The sequence below is a fragment of the Pristis pectinata genome, chromosome 37, assembly GCF_009764475.1.
Source record: "Pristis pectinata isolate sPriPec2 chromosome 37, sPriPec2.1.pri, whole genome shotgun sequence".
Classification (NCBI taxonomy): Eukaryota; Metazoa; Chordata; class Chondrichthyes; order Rhinopristiformes; family Pristidae; genus Pristis; species Pristis pectinata.
In genome coordinates, this window is record NC_067440.1 from 4,344,517 (window position 1) to 4,364,222 (window position 19,706).

Below are 19,706 nucleotides of genomic sequence, written 5' to 3' on the forward strand. Positions count from 1 at the left end.
TCCTCCCATCCCCCCTTTCCCATCCCCCTCCTCTCCCTCCATTCCCCCTCCTCTCCCCTTGTTCCCCCCTCCCCCTTTCCCTCCTCCAATTCCCTTCCTCTGCTCCTCCTCACACTCTCTTTCCCTCCACTTTCAGACCCCCCTCACACCCCACCTCTCTCCCGCTCCCTCCGGGTATGTTCCTTGCCCTGCCTGTGGATCGATGCCCCCACTGGACCTGATTTAGTGTCAGGTCTCAGAGGGCATCGTTCTGTAGCAAGTGGGAGGGGCTGTTCTCATGACAAGTTTTCTGGTCTGAGTGCATCCTGTTTTCGATGCATCGCGCTGTACAAGTGAAAGAAGCTGGCTGCCAGTTGATGCAGGTCTCCCGTAACGCAAGTATCCAGCAGCGCAACAGCGTTGAGGGACAACGGGAGGTGCACAGGGAGACAGACTGAGAGGGAGGTGAGAGACCGAGAGAAAGAGCGAGAGAGAGGGAGAGAGAGAGAGAGAGAGAGAGGGAGAGAGAGAGAGAGAAAGTCAGAGAGGGAGTGCACAGCTGAGATATTCAAAGTCACAGAGACGAAATTAAAGACCAAGGGAGAAAGAAAGAGTGGTAGACGGTAAGAGAGAGAGAGTCAGAGTGACGGAATTGGAATTGGAATGTGCTTGTTATTGTCACTTGTACTGAGGTACAGTGAAAAACATGTCTTGCATACGGATCGTACAGGTCAATTCATTGCACAGTGCATTGAAGTAGTACAGGGTAAAACAACAACAGAATGCAGAATAAAGTGTTATAGGTACAGAGAAAGTGCAGTGCAGATGGACAATAAGGTTCAAGGCCATAACAAAGTACATTGTGAGGTCAAGAGTCCATTTTAGGGTTCAGTAGTCTTACAACAGCGGGGTAGAATCCGTCCTTGAGCCCGGTGGAACGTGCTTTCAGGCTTTTGTATCTTCTGCCTGATGGGAGAGAGGAGGAGAGAGAACGTCTGGGTTAGGAGGGGCCTTTGATTATGTCGGCTGCTTTGCCAAGGCAGCGGGAAGTGTAGACGGGAGTCCGTGGAGGGAAGGCTGGTTTCCGTGATGTGCTGAGCAGTTTACACTTGAATGTAGTCATTTGCTTGCCCTTGTCTGCCATCTCCATCTCCCCTGCACCTTAGCTCTGGTGAGCGATCATTCGTTTGACTGTGTGGGCTGCAGCTCAGTGGTTTGAAAGGAACACACATTGTGCGTGGCAGTGGGAAGTCCCGACAGCAGTGAGCACTAACAAGAGGCTGAGGTAGAGGCTCACAGTGAAGCAGGTGCCAGGAAGTCTCTCTCCCCGCCCCTCCTTCCGGAGAACAAAGGGGGTATATGTGTGTGTGTTGGGGGGTAGGGGTGTCCACACACTGCAGAGTCACACAGCCCCTGAGACAGGTTCCTCAGCCTTCCTTGCCAACCGTCAAGCTGGGAATTGTAAATCTATAACAGTCACGGTGAATCCCTGCAGAGAGTTTGACCTCCCGGGCTGGTGGGAGTGACGGGATCAGTCCCAGGGAGGTTGGGGAGGGGGGGGAACGGCTGTAGAACAGGTGATCAGCGGGGGAAGTGTCCATCACGGGGCTGTAGCAGTACGACAGGAATTGGTAAATTGGTTTATAATTGTCAAATATACCGAGGTACGTACCACCAGGCTCAAGGACTGCTTCTATCCCGCTGTTACAAGACTATTGAATGGCTCCCTTATACGATAAGATGGACTCTTGACCTCACACTCTACCTTATTATGACCTTGCACCTTATTGTCTGCCTGCACTGCTCTTTCCCTGTAGCTGTGACACTTCACTCTGTACTCTGTCATTGTTTTTACCCTGTACTACCTCAAAGCACTGCATAATGAATTGACCTGTACAAACGGTATGCAAGACAAGTTGTTCACTGTACCTCAGTACAACTGACAATAATAAACCAATTCCAATAACAAAAACTTTGTTCTGCATGCTATCCATACAGGTCATTTCATTACATCAGTAATTCGAGGTAGTACAAGGGAAAACAATAACAAAATGCAGAATAAAGTGTTACAGCTACAGGGAAAGCGCAGTCCAGCAGACAATAAGGTGCAAGGGCCACGACGAGGTAGATTGTGAGGTCAAGAGTCCATCGTGTCATACTAGGGAACTGTTCAATAGTCTTACAACAGTGGGATAGAAGTTGTCCATGAGCCCAGTGGTATGTGCTTTCAGGCTTTTGTATCTTCTGCCTGACGGGAGGAGGGGGAAGAGGGGATGTCCGGGGTGGGAGGGGGTCTTTGATTTCAGGATCGCGTTATGCAGCATCAGTGTGATCCAATGAGAGGTGTTTGACGGAGTGTTTGTAATTCTGTGAGCAGGACACAGAAGGAGCACCTACGGATGTTGTGGACTGGCGATACCAGACAGCATTCGACAAGGAGCCGCGTCACAGCAAGGTGAGAGCTTCGGAGTGGGGAGGGGTTCCCACAGACCAACAGAAGACTGAGGGTGGTGATCAGTGGGTCATCCACGGGGTGCACTGGGTGACCACGGACTAGTACCTGGGCCACTAATTGCTGGGAGAAGACAGAATACCTGATGATAGGAGGTTGGCAGCTCGTGAGAGGGCGCAGAAGGATGATAACATTTGGCAACCGGAACGTTTAGCAACCCCCCGGCAGTCGGAATGCCATTCCCTATTTGGTTGGTATGGTATTCCCACCATTCCCTCCTCTCCGGCAGGGAGAAGAGAAAAGCAGATGGTTGTTTAGATGGGGATCCTATGGAGTCCAAGGGCAATACAGCACAGATTCAGGCCCTTCGGCCCAACCAGTCCCTGCCGGCCAAGGTGCCCACCCAGCTAGTCCCAATTTCCTGCGTTCGGCCCCTCCAAGCCTCGCCCCTCCCTGTACCTATCCAAATGCTTCTTAAATGATGCTATTGTACCTGCCTCACCCACTTCCTCTGGCAGCTCGTTCCACACACTCACCACCCTCTGCGTGAAAAAGTTGCCCCTCAGGTCTCTTTTAAATCTTTCCCTAAACCTATGCCCCCTAGTTTTGGACTCCCCTACCCTGGGGAAAAGACTGTTACCGTCCGCCTTATACATCTCATAATTTTAAACACTTCTACAAGGTCGCCCCTCATTTTCCTGTGTTCCAAGGAATAAAGACCCAGCCTGTCCAACCTCTCCCTATAACTCAGGCCTCGAGTCCCGGCAACATCCTCGTAAATCCTCTCTACACTCTTTCCAGTTTAACCACGTCTTTCCGAGAAACAGGGCGAACTAAACTGTACACCGTACTCCAAGTGCAGCCTCACCAACGACTTATACAACTGCAACATAATGACCCAACTTCTATACTCAGTGCCTTGACGTTCAGCGTGCTGGATCCCTTTTCACCACCCTGTCTACCCGCTTTCAACAAACTGTGCAATTGTACGAGAGAAACAAAGTTCTGCAGATGCTGGAATCCAGATGCAAAACACGAAGATGCTGGAGGAACTCAGCAGGTCAGGCAGCATCCGAGGCCTGCTATCCTCGGCATCTTCCACTGCCAGGAGAATTCCAAGGAACAGCACCTCATTTTCCATCTTGTAAACTTGCAGCCTAATGGCATGAATATTGAATTCTCCCACTTTAGGTAATCCCCACCCCCCCTTCCCCACAACACCCACCCCCCCACCACCATGCTTCTCTTCTTCCCTTTAATCGCCTCCTTTAATTTACCTTTTCCCTCTCTCTCTCCTTCCCTTTGACCCATCCCCCGGTGGATCTGCTCTCCCCTCCTCCCCCGCACCTGCCCATCACTATCTCTTACCTGCATCTACCCATCACCACCCTGTGCCCACCCCACCTCCCCTCTTTTGTCCACCTATCACTGCTCTGCTTTTCCCTCCTGTATATCAGGCTCCCCCTTTTCCTATCTTCAGTCCTGAAGAAGGTTCCTGACCTGAAACGTTGCCCGCCTGCTTTTCTCCACGGATGCTGCCTGGCCCGCTGAGTTCCTCCAGCGTCATCGTGTTTCTCGTATGCTCTTGGACTTCAGGTCCCCCTGTTCCCTAGCGCCCTACCATTCATAGTATAAGTCCTACACTGGTTTGACTTTCCGGAATGCATCACCTCACACTTATCTGTATTGAAATCCACTTGCCACTCCTCGGCCCACTTCCCCAACTGCTCAAGATCCCCCTGTAATCTACGGTAACCTTCCTCACTACCAACAAGAATCTGGGTGCGTGAACCTCAATGTGTTGACAGGAAGTTGAACAGTGGGCAGAGGAAAGAAGTCCTTGTTGAAGCCCTACAAGGGGTTGGTGAGACCACAGCCAGGCTTCGGTGAACAGTATTTAATGAGTGATCTGCCGTACAGGGAAGAAACATGCTTGTACACCCCAGGATAGAGGATGCAGAGAGATTGAGCAGGTCGGGAGTGTACCCAACGTAGGAGAATGAGAGGTGATCTCACTGAAGCACACACTGTTCAGAGGGCAGTTGACAGGGTGGGTGCTGAGTGAATTTTCCTCCAATTAGGGCAGCTATAACTGGGAGCATAGTTACGGAATAAGGAGTCAACCATTTCAGATGGAGGAATTTCTCACTGAGAGATATGGAATGGACGCAGGCTAATCCTACCCTATCCAAAGAATCCTCACCCTTGGAATGCTCTACCCCGGAGAGCTGAATGATTGGATGTATTCAAGGCCAAGACAGATTCTGGTTTTAAACGAATCCAGGGCTCTGAGGATTAGGGAGCAAAGTGGAATCAGGTCAGACATGACCTCGTTGAGTGACGGAACAGCCTCGAGGGCCCAAACGGCTGCCTTCTGCTCCCCTCCAGTCAGAGAACCATAGAACCACAGAACACTACAGCACAGAAAACAGGCCATTCGGCCCTTCTAGTCTGTGTTAAAACTTTATTCCGCTAGTCCCATTGACCTGCACCCAGTCCATAACCCTCCAGGCCTCTCCCGTCCATGTATCTATCCAATTTATTCTTAAAACTTAAGAGTGAGCCTGCATTTACCACGTCAGATGGCAGCTCGTTCTACACTCCCACCACTCTGTGAAGAAATTTCCCCCTAAACCTTTCCCCTTTCACCCTAAAGCCATGTCCTCTCGTACTTATCTCTCCTAATCGAGGTGGAAAGAGCCTACTCGCATTTACTCTGTCTATACCCCTCATAATTTTGTAAACCTCTATCAAATCTCCCCTCATTCTTCTGTGCTCCAAGGAATAAAGTCCTAACCTGTTCAATCTTTCCCTGTAACTCAACTCCTGAAGACCCGGCAACATTCTAGTAAATCTCCTCTGCACTCTTTCAATCTTACTGATATCTTTCCTATAGTTAGGTGAAAAGGCCTCAACCAGAAAGGTCGACTGTCCATTTACCTCCACAGATGCTGCCCGACCCGTTGAGTTCCTCCAGCATCTTGTGTGTTACTCCACATTCCAGCACCTGCGGTTTCTTGTGTCTCCTTCTGTTCCCGATGGACCTTCGGGGAAGGAAAGGGCAGAAAGAAACTGGAAAAGTCCTACAGATGCTGGAAACATGAAATAGTTGCAGGAAGTGCGGGAGATGTCCATTGGGTCAGGCAGCCCCTGAGGGGTGGGTCGCAGGGTCAATGTTTCAGGGTCGAAAGGTTGCATCAACGGAGTTGGGTGGAAGGGTCTGTCGCCGTCAAGTCCTTGGGATTGCTCCTGCTCTGTGCCTTGTCGCGCCCATGTTGGGGCCTTGGGTTTGCACCTTCCTGTACCCTGGAGTACTCACACTGAATGGTTGGTTCTGGGTTCACTGATCCCCTGACACAGGAGGGCAGGGTTAACCCCCTGCATGGGTGATGGGAGGTTGGGAGCAGGCCCAGAAGGGAATGCTACTATCTGGCACACTCCAGGGTGTGGGGGTACGTGCGGAGGGACGCTCTGAGTCTAGCTCAGAATCGGACTCCAGACGGGAGCAGGCAGTTCCAGGCGTGTTCCTGCTCCCCAATCGGCTTAGCTCAAGCTGACGCAAGCAGAGGAAGGCAGGAGGGGCACTGGAGGTTTGTGGAACGGAGAGAGACTTGGCTGGGGATCAAAAAGCCAGAGGGGTGGCTGCATCGAGCTGTGGGCAGAGGAGGAGTACGCAGGAGGCAGGGGCTACTGCGTGCTGAGATTCGACCTGCCCCTGGTGTTGTGAAGGATGGGCCTGGCTTTGTCTCCATGCACTGTCCCTTGCTGCACTACCTGTCCTTTGTGGAGAGGTTATATAGATCGTAGAACATAGAACAGTACAGCACAGGAAAAGGCCCTTCAGCCCACAATCACCGGTCTCTCATTTCCACGATTATTCCTACTTACCTTATTGAACAACAGGACTATTTGCCAGTCCTCCGGGACCTTGCCTGTGGATAGAGAGGACACAAAGATCTTGGTCAAGGCCCCAGCAATCTCATCTCTTGCCTCTCTCAATAACCTGGTGGGGACATCCCATCCGGCCCTGGGGACTTATCCACCAATCTTTAAGAGACCCAGCACTACCTCCTCCTTCATGGCAAAATGCCCTGGCATATTAGCACCCTCCACACTGATCTCCCTATCCTCGGTGTCCTTCCCTTTGGTAAATACCGATGCAAAGTACTTTGTTAGGACCTCTCCCACATCTCCTGCCTCCAAGCACGTGTTCCCTCCTTTATCCCTCAGTGGTCCTACCTGCTCCCTCATTATCCTCATGTTCTTGATGTACATATAGAATGCCTTGGGATCCTCTTTAACCCTACTTGCCAAAGACATTTCATGGTCCCTCCTGGCTCTCCTAATTCCCTGCTTGAGTTCCATTCTGGTTTCTTTATATTCCTCAAGGGCCCTGTTTGATGTTAGCTTCCCAAACCTTACATACACTTCTTTTCTCTTCTTGACTAAATTCACCACCTCTCTTGACATCCAAGGTTCCCTCACCCTGCCATCCTTCTCCTTCCTTCTTACTGGAACGTCCCTGTCCTGTACTCTGTGCAGTTGGTCGTTAAACACCCTCCACATGTCAGATGTGGACTTGCCCAAAAACAACTGTTCCCAATTACTTCTCCCTAGTTCCTGCCTAATGCTCCCGTCATTTTCCCTGCCCCCAGTTTATACCCTCCCACAAGGTCTATCCTTATCCACAGCTATCTTAAAACTTAAAGAGTTGTGATCGCTGTTGCCTAAATGTTCCCCCACTGAAGGGTCAGTCACCTGGCCAGGCTCGGTACCCAACACCAGGTCCATTATGGCCCCTAGAGAAACAAAGGACTGTAGATGCTGGAATCTAGATGAAAAACACTATGATGCTGGACTGAAGAGGGGTCTTGACCCAAAGCATTGACCGCTTGCTTTTCTCCATGGATGCTGCCTGGCCTGTTAAGTTCCTCCAGCATCACAGTGTTTTCTACTGTGGCCCATCATCTTGTTGGGCTATCCACAGACTGCTTGTTGAAGCTCTCCCGGACGAACCCAACAAATTCTACACTGTCTAACCCTCTTGCACTAAGGAGTTGGCTCAAGAAAACTAGCTGGGCTGACGGTGAGAGGGACACTCCCCATCAGATCTTCCCCGTCCGGTCGGAGTCTCACTCCCTACGCACGCTGCCCTCGGGACGGCTGCGAGGAGGATGAGACGATCCCTCACCTCTTTGTGGACCATGCTTTTGCAGAGAAGGTCTGAAGAAGGATGCAGGGTGCCTTGTCGAGGTCCATCCCAAGCAGCTGTGTGACAGAGGACTCTCCGATCTATGGGCTGTTCCCAGGGACACACACACTGAGACAGACATCTACTGCTGCTGGGAGACTCGGTGAAAGAACCACTCTGGTCTGCCTGAAACTTGCTGGTCTTCCAGTGTCAAGAGATGTCCGTCAGGGAATGTTGCTGACCGGCACATTCCAGGGTGCAGGAGAACGTGCTGAGGGACACACTGAAGCTCAGTGCAAAGGTTCCATGGGGAAGGAGCACATTCTAGGGTCCAGCACAGTAACAGGCTCTCTGGCCCATGACATTGTGCTGAACTAATTAAGCTGATGACACCTAATCCCTTCTGCCCACACACTGTCCATCTCCCTCCATTCCCTGCACATCCATGTGCCTATCTAAGAGCCTCTTAAACCCCCCCTATCGTACCTGCTTTCACCCCCACCCCAGGCAGCACATTCCAGGCACCCACCACTCTCTGTGTAAAAAACTTGCCCCGCACGTCTCATTTGAACATTCCCCCCTCTCACCTGAAGTGCATGCCCTCTAGTATTAGACATTTTGACTCTGGGACTCTTTATCCATGCCTCTCGTAATTTTATAAACCTCCATCAGGTCACCGCTCAGCCTCTGCCGCTCCCGAGAAAACAAACCAAGGTTGTCCAACCTCTCCTTACAGCACATGCCCTCTAATCCAGGCAGCACCCTGGTGAACCTCTTCTGCACCCTCTCTAAAGCCTCCACATCCTTCCTGTAATGGGGGCAACCAGATGACCTTCCAATACTGGACACTGAGGGGCTGGGTCCCATGCAACAGCCTCTCAAATACGTCAAGCTCACACTGTTTATGGAGGAGTCATTGGTGAAAGTGGATAACGATCAGGCAATATATGGTTGGTTCAGTGAATGAGCATAGTGACATGTCCCAAATGCATTCACTGTGTTAGGAATAAACATATTTTTAAAAAAATGAAAAAAACCCAGAAAATGCTGGAAACATTCAGCCAGTCAAGCAGCATTAACAGAGTTAATATTTCAGGTCATTACCCCTTCCTCAGAACTGGGGAAGTGCGAGAACAAGTTGGTGTTAAATTGGGAGAGTGGGTGAGGGGTGGCAGTGGGATTATCTTGGATCGGCTGCCTGTGGGAATCTGTGAACACTTCAGTTCAAATCGCTATCAAGAACTTGGACTGTTTGTGTTGGATGTGTGACAACTGGAGGAGCTGAGCTCGGTCTGGTGGTGAGCAGTGAAGTCTGGAGCTCAGTACAGTACAGGCTTCAGGAGGTGAGGCAGCAGACCCCAGCCGGCACCTTCAGTTCCCACCTGTGAGTTCACAGTCCAAGATCAGGTCAGTTCTGGTTTACACTACCATAGGCTGGCACGGTAGTGTAGTGGTTAGCATGAAGCTATTACAGTGCCAGTGACCCGGGTTCAATTCCCGCCGCTGTCTGTAGGGAGTTTGTTCGTTCTCCCCCCACTGTGTCTGTGTGTGTTTCCTCCAGGTTCTCCGGTTTCCTCCCACATTCTAAAGACGTACGGGTTAGGAAGTTGTGGGCGTGCTATGTTGGCACCAGAAGTGTGGCGACACTTGCGGGCTGCCCCCCCAGAACACTCTGCGCAAAAGATGCATTTCACTGCATGTTTCCATGTACATGTGACGAATAAAGATACCTTACCTTATCTGCTGTTCATTCAGTGAGCTCGTGAGAAAGTGGAGCTCAAACACCTTAAAGAATGGAATGTGCTTTCTCTCTGTATCCGCGAGGGTGTGTGTGTGTGTGTGTGTGTGTGTGTGTGTGTGTGTGTGTGTGTGTGTGTGTGTGTGTGTGTGTGTGTAAGATGATCCTATTGGACAGGAGAGTCACGAGCAGTGTTTGCTTCTCAACGATTTGGATGTACAGGGACAGTACACAGTTAGTGGCAGGAACCTTAGCAGCGCTGACGTACAGACTGAACTTGGGCTCCAAGTTCACAGCTCCCTGAAAGTGGCTGCACAGGTTGATAGGGCAGTAAAGAAGGCGCCTGGCATGCTTGCCTTCATTAGTCGAGGCACTGAGTTCAAGAGTTGGGAAATTATGTTGCAGCTTTATAAAACTCGCTTAGTCTGCATCTGGAATATTGCATTCAATTCTGGTCGCCCTGTTATAGGAAAGATGAAAGATAAGATTTCTTTATAAGTCACATGTACATCAAAACACACAGTGGAATGCGTCTTTGGGTAGAGTGTACTGGGGGCAGCCCGCAAGTGTTGCCATGCTTCCGGCGTCAACACAGCATGCCCACAACTTCCTAACCCGTACGTCTTTGGAATGTGGGAGGAAACCGGAGCACCCGGAGGAAACCCACGCAGACACGGGGAGAACGTACAAACTCCTTACAGACATCAGTCAGAATTGAAACCGGGTCGCAGGCGCTGTAATAACGTCACGCTAAGACGTGCAGGCTTTGGAGAGGGTGCAGAAGAGGTTCACCAGGGTGCTGCCTGGATTAGAGGGCATGAGCCATATGGAGAGTTGGGACAAACTTGGGTTGTTTTCTCTGCAGCGGTGGAGGCTGAGGGGAGACCTGATAGAAGTTTATCAGATTATGAGAGGCACAGATAGAGTAGACGGCCAGTTTCTTTTCCCCAGGATTGATATGTCTAATACTAGAGGGCATGCATTTAGAGGGAGAAAGTTCAAAGGAGATGCACCGTGTGTTTTTTTACACAGAGAGTGGTGGGTGCCTGGAACTGGCTGCCAGGGGTGGTGGTTAAAGGGACCATTAGATAGGCACATGACAATGCAGAGAATAGAGGGATATGGTCCATGTGTAGGCAGAAGGGATCAGGTTGTCATTTGCCGAATGAGTTTGGCAAAGAGCCTCATCCTGTGCCGCACTGCTCTACAAGGTGACAACTAACAGGCAATTGAGAATTGAATAGGCTCAGCAGAGTCTAAGCAGTCATGAGCGTGTGATTCTGTAAGTGAACCTCTACCTCTGTTCCGTGTGTGTGTATATCTGCCCTCCGCACCCTTCTACTTGCATTATATTTCAGCCACACTTTGTGCAACTCTTCCAACGTATCTTGAAGATCTCATTTTGTCATTCTTCCCCTTTCCTGCTGTGCAGTCGCAGTTTTCAACTTAACCCTTGGCAACTCCACTCTCCTGATAAACATCCGGCTGCAGGGGCTCCGGTGCGCGAGCACTGTCTGCCGATCCTCTTCTACAGGATCCAGTCACCAGGGTTTAGAGACCAGCGATCGTGCAGGAGAGCTCTGTGAGTATACATGCCACGGGGTCTGGGTACACAGACCGGGATGTGGGTACGCAGATGGGGGTGCAGGTACACAGACCGCAATGTGGGTATACAGACCAGGGTGAGGGTACACAGACAGGGGTGTGGGTACACAGACTGGGGTGTGGCTACACAGGTGGGGATGTGGATACACAGACGGGGCTGCGGTTACACAGACCCGGCTGCGGTTACACAGACCAGGGCTGCGGTTAACAGACCAGGGTGCAGTTACACAGACCAGGGCTGCAGTTACACAGTCTGGGCTGCAGTTACACAGACCAGGGCTGCGATTACACAGACCAGGGCTGCGGTTAACAGACCAGGGCTGCAGTTACACAGACCAGGGCTGTGGTTACACAGACCAGGACTGCAGTTACACAGTCTGGGCTGCAGTTACACAGATAAGGGCTGCGGTTAACAGACCAGGGCTGCAGTTACACAGACCAGGGCTGCAGTTACACAGTCCGGGCTGCAGTTACACATAACAGGGCTGCAGTTACATGGACCAGGGCTTCGGTTCCACAGTCCAGCAAGTGGGTACACAGACCAGGGCTGCGGTTACACAAACGAAGGCTGCGGTTACACAGACTGGGCTGCGGTTACACGGACCAGCGTGTGGGTACACAGACTGGGGTGGGGTTACACAGACCAGGGCGGTGTGTCTGTACTGCGTCACTGGGACCTCCCCGGGGCTGCACTCACTCCCCCTCTGTGTCTCCAGGACCTCAGCGCCATGCGCAGCAACAGCTCGGAGCCCCGCGGTGTGTCCAACGTCACCGGGCAGCTGGAGGAATTTGCCCACCTCCCCTTCACCCTGCTCTACGCCGTCATCATCGTGCTGGGCTTCTTGTTCAACGCGGGCGCCCTGTGGGTCTTCAGCCGCCACATCCGCCTGCGCTCAGGCACGGCGGTCTACATGAGGAATCTGGCCACGGCGGACCTCCTGCTGGTTTGCTTCTTGCCCTTCCGCATCACCTCCTACTACCAGCGCAACACGTCCACCAGGCTGGCGTGCGAGATCACCACCCTTATCTTCCTCATCAACATGTACACCAGCATCTTCTTCCTTGCCTGCATCAGCCTCGACCGCTGTGTGGCCACCCTGCTCCCCCTGCGGTTGCCTCTCCGCCGGTTGCACCGGGCAGCCCCCTGGGTCAGCGCCCTGGTCTGGACCCTGTCCGTCAGCGCCAGCCTTCCTCCCTACTTCATCTTGAAGTTCAGTGGTGGCTCTAACAACACCAGCGACAACTGCCTGAGGCCAGTGGCCGTCACCAAGAGGTTGACCGTGGGATTCACCCTCTGCATCGGCTTCGGACTCCCCTTCTGCCTCCTCATCGTCTGCTCCCTCCTTGCCCTGAGGCAGCTGAGGAAGGGCAAGTCCCAGGGCTCCCAGCTACTGAAGGCCCACAAGACACAGAGAATGATTGTGGCCAATCTCCTGATCTTCACCTTCTGCTTCCTGCCCTACCACGCCCTGCTCTGCTTCTACAAGGGGCTGGAGGACCGCTCCCAGGAGACAGCCGTCCAACTCTTCCAGGGCGCCCAGCTGCTGGCCAGCTCCAACGCTGTCCTGGACCCCGTCCTCTACTACTTCACCACGGAGGCCTTCCAGAAGACGCACCTGGTGAGCGCCGTGCGCAGCCTGATGACTTGCAGGTGCTGGAGTGTGGGCAGCGCCTCCGCCAGGGACCGAGGCAAGCAGCCGTCCGAGGCCGTCACCTTCATCTCGGTGTCAAAGGCCCTGTGACTCTTCGATCCAAGGCCCGCTGATTATTTTATTTTATTTATTGGTCGAGCATGGGAGCAATGTGTCTGTTTCAATGTCTGAAGTAAAGGCATCTCCAAACAGGTCTCATGGCAAGTACAGTCGGACACAGTGTGAAGCTCCCTCCACACTGTCCCATCACACACTCCCGGGGTCAGACACAGGGTGAAGCTCCCTCTACACCGTCCTATCACACACTCCCGGGGTCAGACACAGAGTGAAGCTCCCTCTACACCGTCCCATCACACACTCCCGTGGTATTGGTATTGATTTGTTATTGTCACTTGTACCGAGGTACAGTGAAAAACTTGTCTTGCATACCGATCGTACAGGTCAATTCATTACACAGTGCAGTTACATTGAGTCAGTGCAGAGTGCATTGAGGTAGTACAGGTAAAAACAATAACAGTACAGAGTAAAGTATCACAGCTACAGGGAAGTGCATTGCAGGTAGACAATAAGGTGCAAAGTCGTAACAAGGTAGATTGTGAGGTCAAGAGTTCATCTCATCGTATAAGGGAACCGTTCAATAGTCTTATCACAGTGGGGTAGAAGCTGTCCTTGAGCCTGGTGGTACGTGCCCTCAGGCTCCTGTATCTTCTGCCTGATGGGAAAGGAGAGAAGAGAGAATGACCTGGTTAGACACAGAGTGAAGCTCCCTCTACACTCTCCCATTACACACTCCTGGGGTCAGACACAGGGCGAGCTCCCTATACACTGTCCCATCACACACTTGCGGGGTCAGACACAGAGTGAAGCTCCCTCTGCACAGTCCCATCACACACTCCCAGGACACAGGTTAGACACAGAGTGAAGCTTTAGCTCAGGGTTACAGTTTAGTTGGAAGAGGCTCAAAGAACAGAGACGGGGGCGGGTGGGGGGGGGAAGCACGAGAAGGCTGCTGGGCTTCACTGCATTGACTTTAATGCTCAGAGATGTATGTGTTGGCTGGATGGGCTGAGAGAGTGGCTCAGCAAAGGGGAATACAATATTGTCACAATCACGGAAACGTGGTTGAGGGAAACGTGGTTAACAAAGGAAATTGAAGGTTTTATCAGAAATAAGAAGGAAACACACGTCAGGTGTGGGCCTTTGAGGTTTATTATGGGAGGTGGCAGAGAGGTTAAGAAATAAATTCAAAGGGGAAAAGCCGACCATGAACTGTCCTTGGAGAATCCCAAAACCTGTTGTAATTACATTAGAGGCAGGAGGGTAGCTGGGGAAAGAGGCAATCCCTTCAGGGATGGGGGGGGGGGGGGGGGGGGGGGGGGCCGTAATCGCTGTGTGGTGCTGGGAGATATGAGTGACGTCGGGTCCATAACACCATAAGACAAAGGAGCAGAAGTCGGCCATTCAGCCCATCGAGTCTGCTCTGCTATTCTATTAGGAGCTGATCCATTCTCCCATTTAGCCCCACTCCCCTTTCTCACCATAACCTTTGATGCCCTGGCTACTCAGATACCTATCAATCTCTGCCTTAAATACACCCAATGACTTTGCCTCCACAGCAGCCCATGGCAACAAATTCCACAGATTCACCACTCTCTGGCTAAAGAAATTTCTCTGCATCCCTGTTCTGAATGGGCTCCCTTCAATCCTGAAATCGTGCCCTCTTGTACTAGACTCCCCTACCATGGGAGACAACTTTGCCACCTCTACTCTGTCCAGGCCTTTTAACATTTGAAATGAGGTCCCCCTCATTCTTCTGAACTCCAAGGAGTCATATGTTAACCCTCTCGTTCCTGGAATCATTCCTGTGAATCTTCTCTGAGCCCTCTCCTGAAATGAATACTTCCCATTGGTACTCACCGAGGGGAAGGGCATGGAGGGTGGAGGGGTACAGAAGGGGGGAACGCTGACATTGTGGAACACGCCTGTGTCAGGAAGTGTTGGAGCTATTGGCACACATTAAGATGGATACAAGTCCAGGGCCTGATGCGATCTATCCCGGGATGCTGCAGGAAGCAAGGGAGGAGATTGCTGGGGTTCTGACAGAGATCTCTGCACCTTGGGCGAGGTGCCAGAAGACTGGAGGAGAGCCAGTGTCGTCCACTTGCTCAAAAAGGACAGTCGGGATGAGCCAGGAGACAGGCCAGTGAGCTGTACGTCCATAGTGGGAAGAAATTCCAAATTGACTTGGTGTGTGGTGGTGAATGGACGTTCTTCTAGCTGGGAGCCTGTGACAAATGGTTTACCACAGGGATTGGTGCTGGGACCTCTGTTGTTTGACACATCTATAAATGGCTTGCAGGAGGATGTAGGGGGATGATTAGTAAGTCTGCTGATGACACAAAAATTGGTGGAGGTGTAGGCAGTGAAGGAGGTTGTCTACGTATACAGCAGTTGGAAAGTTGGGCTGAGTGGTGGATGATGGAACTTAATCCAGACAAGCGCGAGGTACTGCATTTTGGGACAGAGAATATCAACAAGACCTCAGGAGCATTGATGTACAGAGGGACCTTGGGCTCCCAGAAAGTAGTGACACAGGTGGATAGGGTAGTGAAGAAGGCATTTGGCACACTTGCCTTCATAGGCTGAGGCATTGACCTGGGATATCATGTTGCAGCTGTACCAAACATTGGTCAGGCACACTTGGAGCATTGTCTACTGTCCTGGTCTCCACACTACAGAAGGGATGTGGTAGGAATAGAGACGGTGCAGAAGAGATTCACCGGGAGATTGCCTGGAATACGGGGCTTTAACTATAAGGAAAGACTGGAAGGGCTGGGTTTGTTCTCACTAGAATGTTGGAATCTGAGGGGGTGACCTTATACAGGTTTACAAAATCATGAGGGGCATAGATATTGGTGTTGGTTTATTATTGTCACGTACCGAGGTACAGTGAAAAACTTGTCTTGCATACCGTTTGTACAGGTCCATTCATTACACAGTGTAGAGACATTGAGTTAGTACAGAGTGCATTGAGGTAGTACAGGTAAAAACAATAACAGAATACAGAGTAAAGTGTCACAGCTACAGGGAAGTGCATTGCAGGTAGACAATAAGGTGCAAGGTCACAACAATGTAGATCGTGAGGTCAGGAGTCCATCTCATTGTATAAGGGAACTGTTCAATAGTCTTATCACCATGGGATAGAAGCTGTCCTTGAGCCTGGTGGTACGTGCCCTCAGGCTCCTGTATCTTCTGCCTGATGGGAGAGGGGAGAAGAGAGAACGTCCAGGGTGAGTGGGGTCTTTGATTATGTTGGCTGCTTTACCAAAGCAGTGGGAAGTATAGACAAGAGTCCATGGAGGGGAGGCTGGTTTCCGTGACGCGCTGGGCTGTGTCCACAACTCTCTGCAGTTTCTTGCAGTCCTGGGCAGAGCAGTTGCCATGCCAAGCCGTGATACATCCAGATAGGATGCTTTTCTATGGTGTATGGATAAAAATTGGTGAGAGTCAAAGGGGACAAACCAAATTTCTTTAGTCCTCCTGAGGAGTAGAGGCACTGGTGAGCTTTCCTGGCCGTGGCGTCTACGTGGTTGGACCAGGACAGGCTATTGGTGATGTTCACTCTTGGGAACTTGAAGCTCTCCACCCTCTTGACCTCAGCACCGTTGGTGTAGACAGATGCATGTACACTCTCTACCCTTTGATAAGGATAGAGAGTCAAGATTCTTTTTCCCAGGGTAGGGCGGTCTAGAACTAGAGGGCACAGGTTTAAGGTGTGGGGGGGAAGGAGGGAAGGAGGTCTAAGGGGCAAGACGGTGAGGGGGGCACGTGGAACGAGTTGCCAGGGGAGGTGGTGGAGGCAGGGACAGGTTGATGGGCAGGAAGGGTGTGTGGAGGGACATGGACGTCGGGCAGAGAAGTGGGAGCGACGTAGATGGACATCATGGCCGGTGTGGACAAGCTCGGCCAGTGAGACCTGCTTCTGTGCTGTTCGACTCTGTGACTCCAAACGGCACAGCACCAGCCTCCTACCCTTCCTGCGATCACCGTGGCTTCCCACCCAGTGTGACGACGCCGATAACAGAGAGGAGGAGGTTTGCTGCTCTGTGGCTGGTGCTCAGATCATCCTTCCCCCACTAAACAAATGCAACAGGCCCCCTGCCCCAGACCTCTGCACTGGGTCGGAGATGGGGCCACGGTCACTGTTCACCCCCAGCTCCATAAACGGTCGTGTCGGTAGTGGCGTAAAAAAACCTAATGTATGCGGACCCACCGGAGACACTCACCAGAGCTCCCTCCTGCCTGCTTGTGTCATTTGAATAAAAGTTTTGTCACACGTGCGGTGTCCGAGGGGCGTCGTTGGTGGGATCCCTCCGGGTGGCTGGTGAGCCAAATGGTACAGGCGGTGAGTGGGTTTATATTCCCATCCTGGGGGGGGGGTGTGGTCTGGGGCAGTGACACTGTTCCAAGGGGAGGAAGGTGGGCTGGGGAGGCGGGTGGGTGGAGCAGGAGCTGTGTGGTGGGTACATCTGTGACGTGTGGAGGGGTCCAGGTCTGCTGTTCCCGGTGATACCGGGGGGTGTCGGGGGTGATGGGCTCCTGGCCGGGGGTTGTAGATTCTGCCACCATCCTGGGTCTGCAGGGAGTGCTGTCTGGCAGGGTCAACTCACCACACCTCATGTGAACGGGGGAATGGTGTGAGTGTGTGTGTGTGTGTGTGTGTGTGTGTGTGTGTGGTGTGTGTGTGTGAGTGTGTGAGTGTGTGTGAGTGTGTGTGTGTGTGTGTGTGTGAGTGTGTGTGTGTGTGAGTGTGTGAGTGTGTGAGTGTGTGAGTGTGTGTGTGTGAGTGTGTGTGAGTGTGTGTGAGTGTGTGAGTGTGTGTGTGTGTGTGAGTGTGTGTGAGTGTGTGTGTGTGTGAGTGTGTGAGTGTGTGAGTGTGTGTGTGTGTGTGTGTGAGTGTGTGTGTGTGTGTGTGTGTGTGTGTGTGTGTGTGTGTGTGTGTGTGTGTGAGTGTGTATGCACACACACAGGACCGTGTCACAGGGTGCTATGGGGCAGGGAGGGCAGTTACAGGCCACGTGGTCAGTAAATGTGAGAAATTCCAGCACAACAGGACCAGGCCACTGGGTGAGGGGGTGGGTGAGGGGGTGTGGAGAGGGGGGGTAGGGAGGCGGTGGGACGGGGAACGGGAAGAGACAGGTTGGTGTATGGGAGGGGAGGGGGTGCGGATGGGGGGGTGTGGATGGTGGAGGGCCCACGAGCTGTTCCAGTGCTGATGCCAGTTGAAGCCCCCAGGCTTCGAAGGAACTGCGTGCCGAGGTTACCTCCACCCACCTCCACCCTGCTCCCGGGCACTCCTCCTGAGGGCAGGCAACACCGACAGCGGTCCCGGGGGCACAGGGTGGGAGGGAGGGAGGAGAGACGGGGGTCAGGGATGGATGGGGGGTGGGGAGGGAAGGTGAGGGTGAGGGAAAGAAGGGAGGTTGAGGGAGAGATGAGAGGGTAAGAGTGAGGTAGGGAGGGGAGGTGGAGGGAGGGAGGAGAGTGTGAGGGTCAGAGAGGGAGGGGTGGAGGGAGGAGAGGGTGAGGGTCAGGGAGGGAGGGGAGGTGGACAGAGGGAGGGGTGAGGGTGAGGGAGAGACGGGAGGTGGAGGAGGTGAGGGTCAGGGAGGGAGGGAGGAGAGGTGAGGGTCAGGGAAGGAGGTGAGGTGGAGGGAGGGTCAAGGAGGGAGGGGAGGTGGAGGGAGGGAGGAGGGAGGGGATTCAGGGAAGGAGAGGTAGAAGGAGGGAAGAATGGATAGGAGGCTGAGAGAGGTAGGAGGGAAGAGGAGGGAGGGAGGGCGGATGGAGGGACAGCACAGGGAGGGAGAGGGGCCGACGGGCCAGAGAGATGAGAGAACAACAGAACAGACACAGGGGAACAGGATCAGGCCCATCAGCCCATCGAACCTGCTGCACCATTCGGTGACCAGGACTGATCTCCCCCCTCAGTACTACACCCCCACACTCTCCCCCTTAACCTCCAGTAATCCACCGCTCTCTGATTTGAATGGACACAACGACCGAGTCTCCGCACCCCAGTGGTAGGGAATCCCAAACATTCACCACCTTCTGAGTGAGAAATGTCTCCAATCCCACCCTCAACGACCCACCCCTTATCCTCAAACTGAAAACCCCCCGATCCGAGACCCCTCAGTCAGGGGAAACTCCACATGCAGCTGGTTGAACCCTTCAATGAATTTTCTATGTTTCAGTGAGGGAATGGAGCGAGATGGACCATGTGCAGACAGAAGCAAGTGAGTTTAATTCAGCATCATGGTCGGCACAGACGTGGTGGGCCGAAGGGCCTGTTCCTGTGCTGTATTGTTCCATGGTCTCTGTTTGGTGAGATCCCCTCTCATTCTTCCAAACTCCGGAGAGTTTGGACTCAGTCTCTCCTCATACGGCAAACCCACCGTCCCTGGAAACTGTCCAGTGAACCTTCACGGCAGTCCCTCTGTGACGTACGTCCTGTCCCAGGTAAGGAAACTGTACACAGTACTCCAGGTGCAGTCTCACCCAGTCCCCACGCCACTGCAATAACACTTCCTTACACCTATGTTCAAATCCCCTCGTCATAAAGGCTAACGTATCATTTGCCCTCCCGGTCACTGGCTGCACCTGCCTTTTGTCCCTCAGTGACTGCAAACACAAATGGGGTCCCTGTGACACCGACACCACCCCATCTCACACCATTTAACAAACGCTCTGCTGTTCCGTGATGTGCACCAAAGTGGACGAGCTCACATTTGTCCGCAATTCGCACCCACTCACTCAGCTCGTCCATATCCCCGTGAAGCCTCTCCACACCTTCCTCCGTACCCACCGTCCCACCTCGTTCAGTGCCACCGGCAGACCTGGAGATTCGGCAATTGGTGACAGAGGGCACGAAACGCGGTCCTTGCACTCATTGTCACCAAGGAGGGTGCTGCTGGAGCCTCAGCCGAGGGAGGCGTGGCCGAGATTGTGGACTGTCCTCGATAGAGGAGGTGCCGGGTGCACTCGGAGTGGGTCTGTCACCTTGGCCTGCTGGATGAGGTGATCCTGGTG

General features: G+C 52.7%; 1 protein-coding gene across 1 annotated transcript; it reads left to right on the plus strand.

Annotated features, from left to right (window-relative positions):
• The first annotated feature begins 322 nt into the window (after nucleotides 1–322).
• LOC127586703 (lysophosphatidic acid receptor 6-like) lies at nucleotides 323–13,937 on the plus strand. The gene is made up of 4 exons (XM_052044857.1): nucleotides 323–444; nucleotides 2,357–2,434; nucleotides 10,793–10,942; nucleotides 11,682–13,937. The coding sequence occupies exon 4, from the start codon at nucleotides 11,694–11,696 to the stop codon at nucleotides 12,705–12,707; it is 1,014 nt and encodes a 337-aa protein (XP_051900817.1). The 5' UTR covers nucleotides 323–444; nucleotides 2,357–2,434; nucleotides 10,793–10,942; nucleotides 11,682–11,693; the 3' UTR covers nucleotides 12,708–13,937.
• Nucleotides 13,938–19,706: the final 5,769 nt, after the last annotated feature.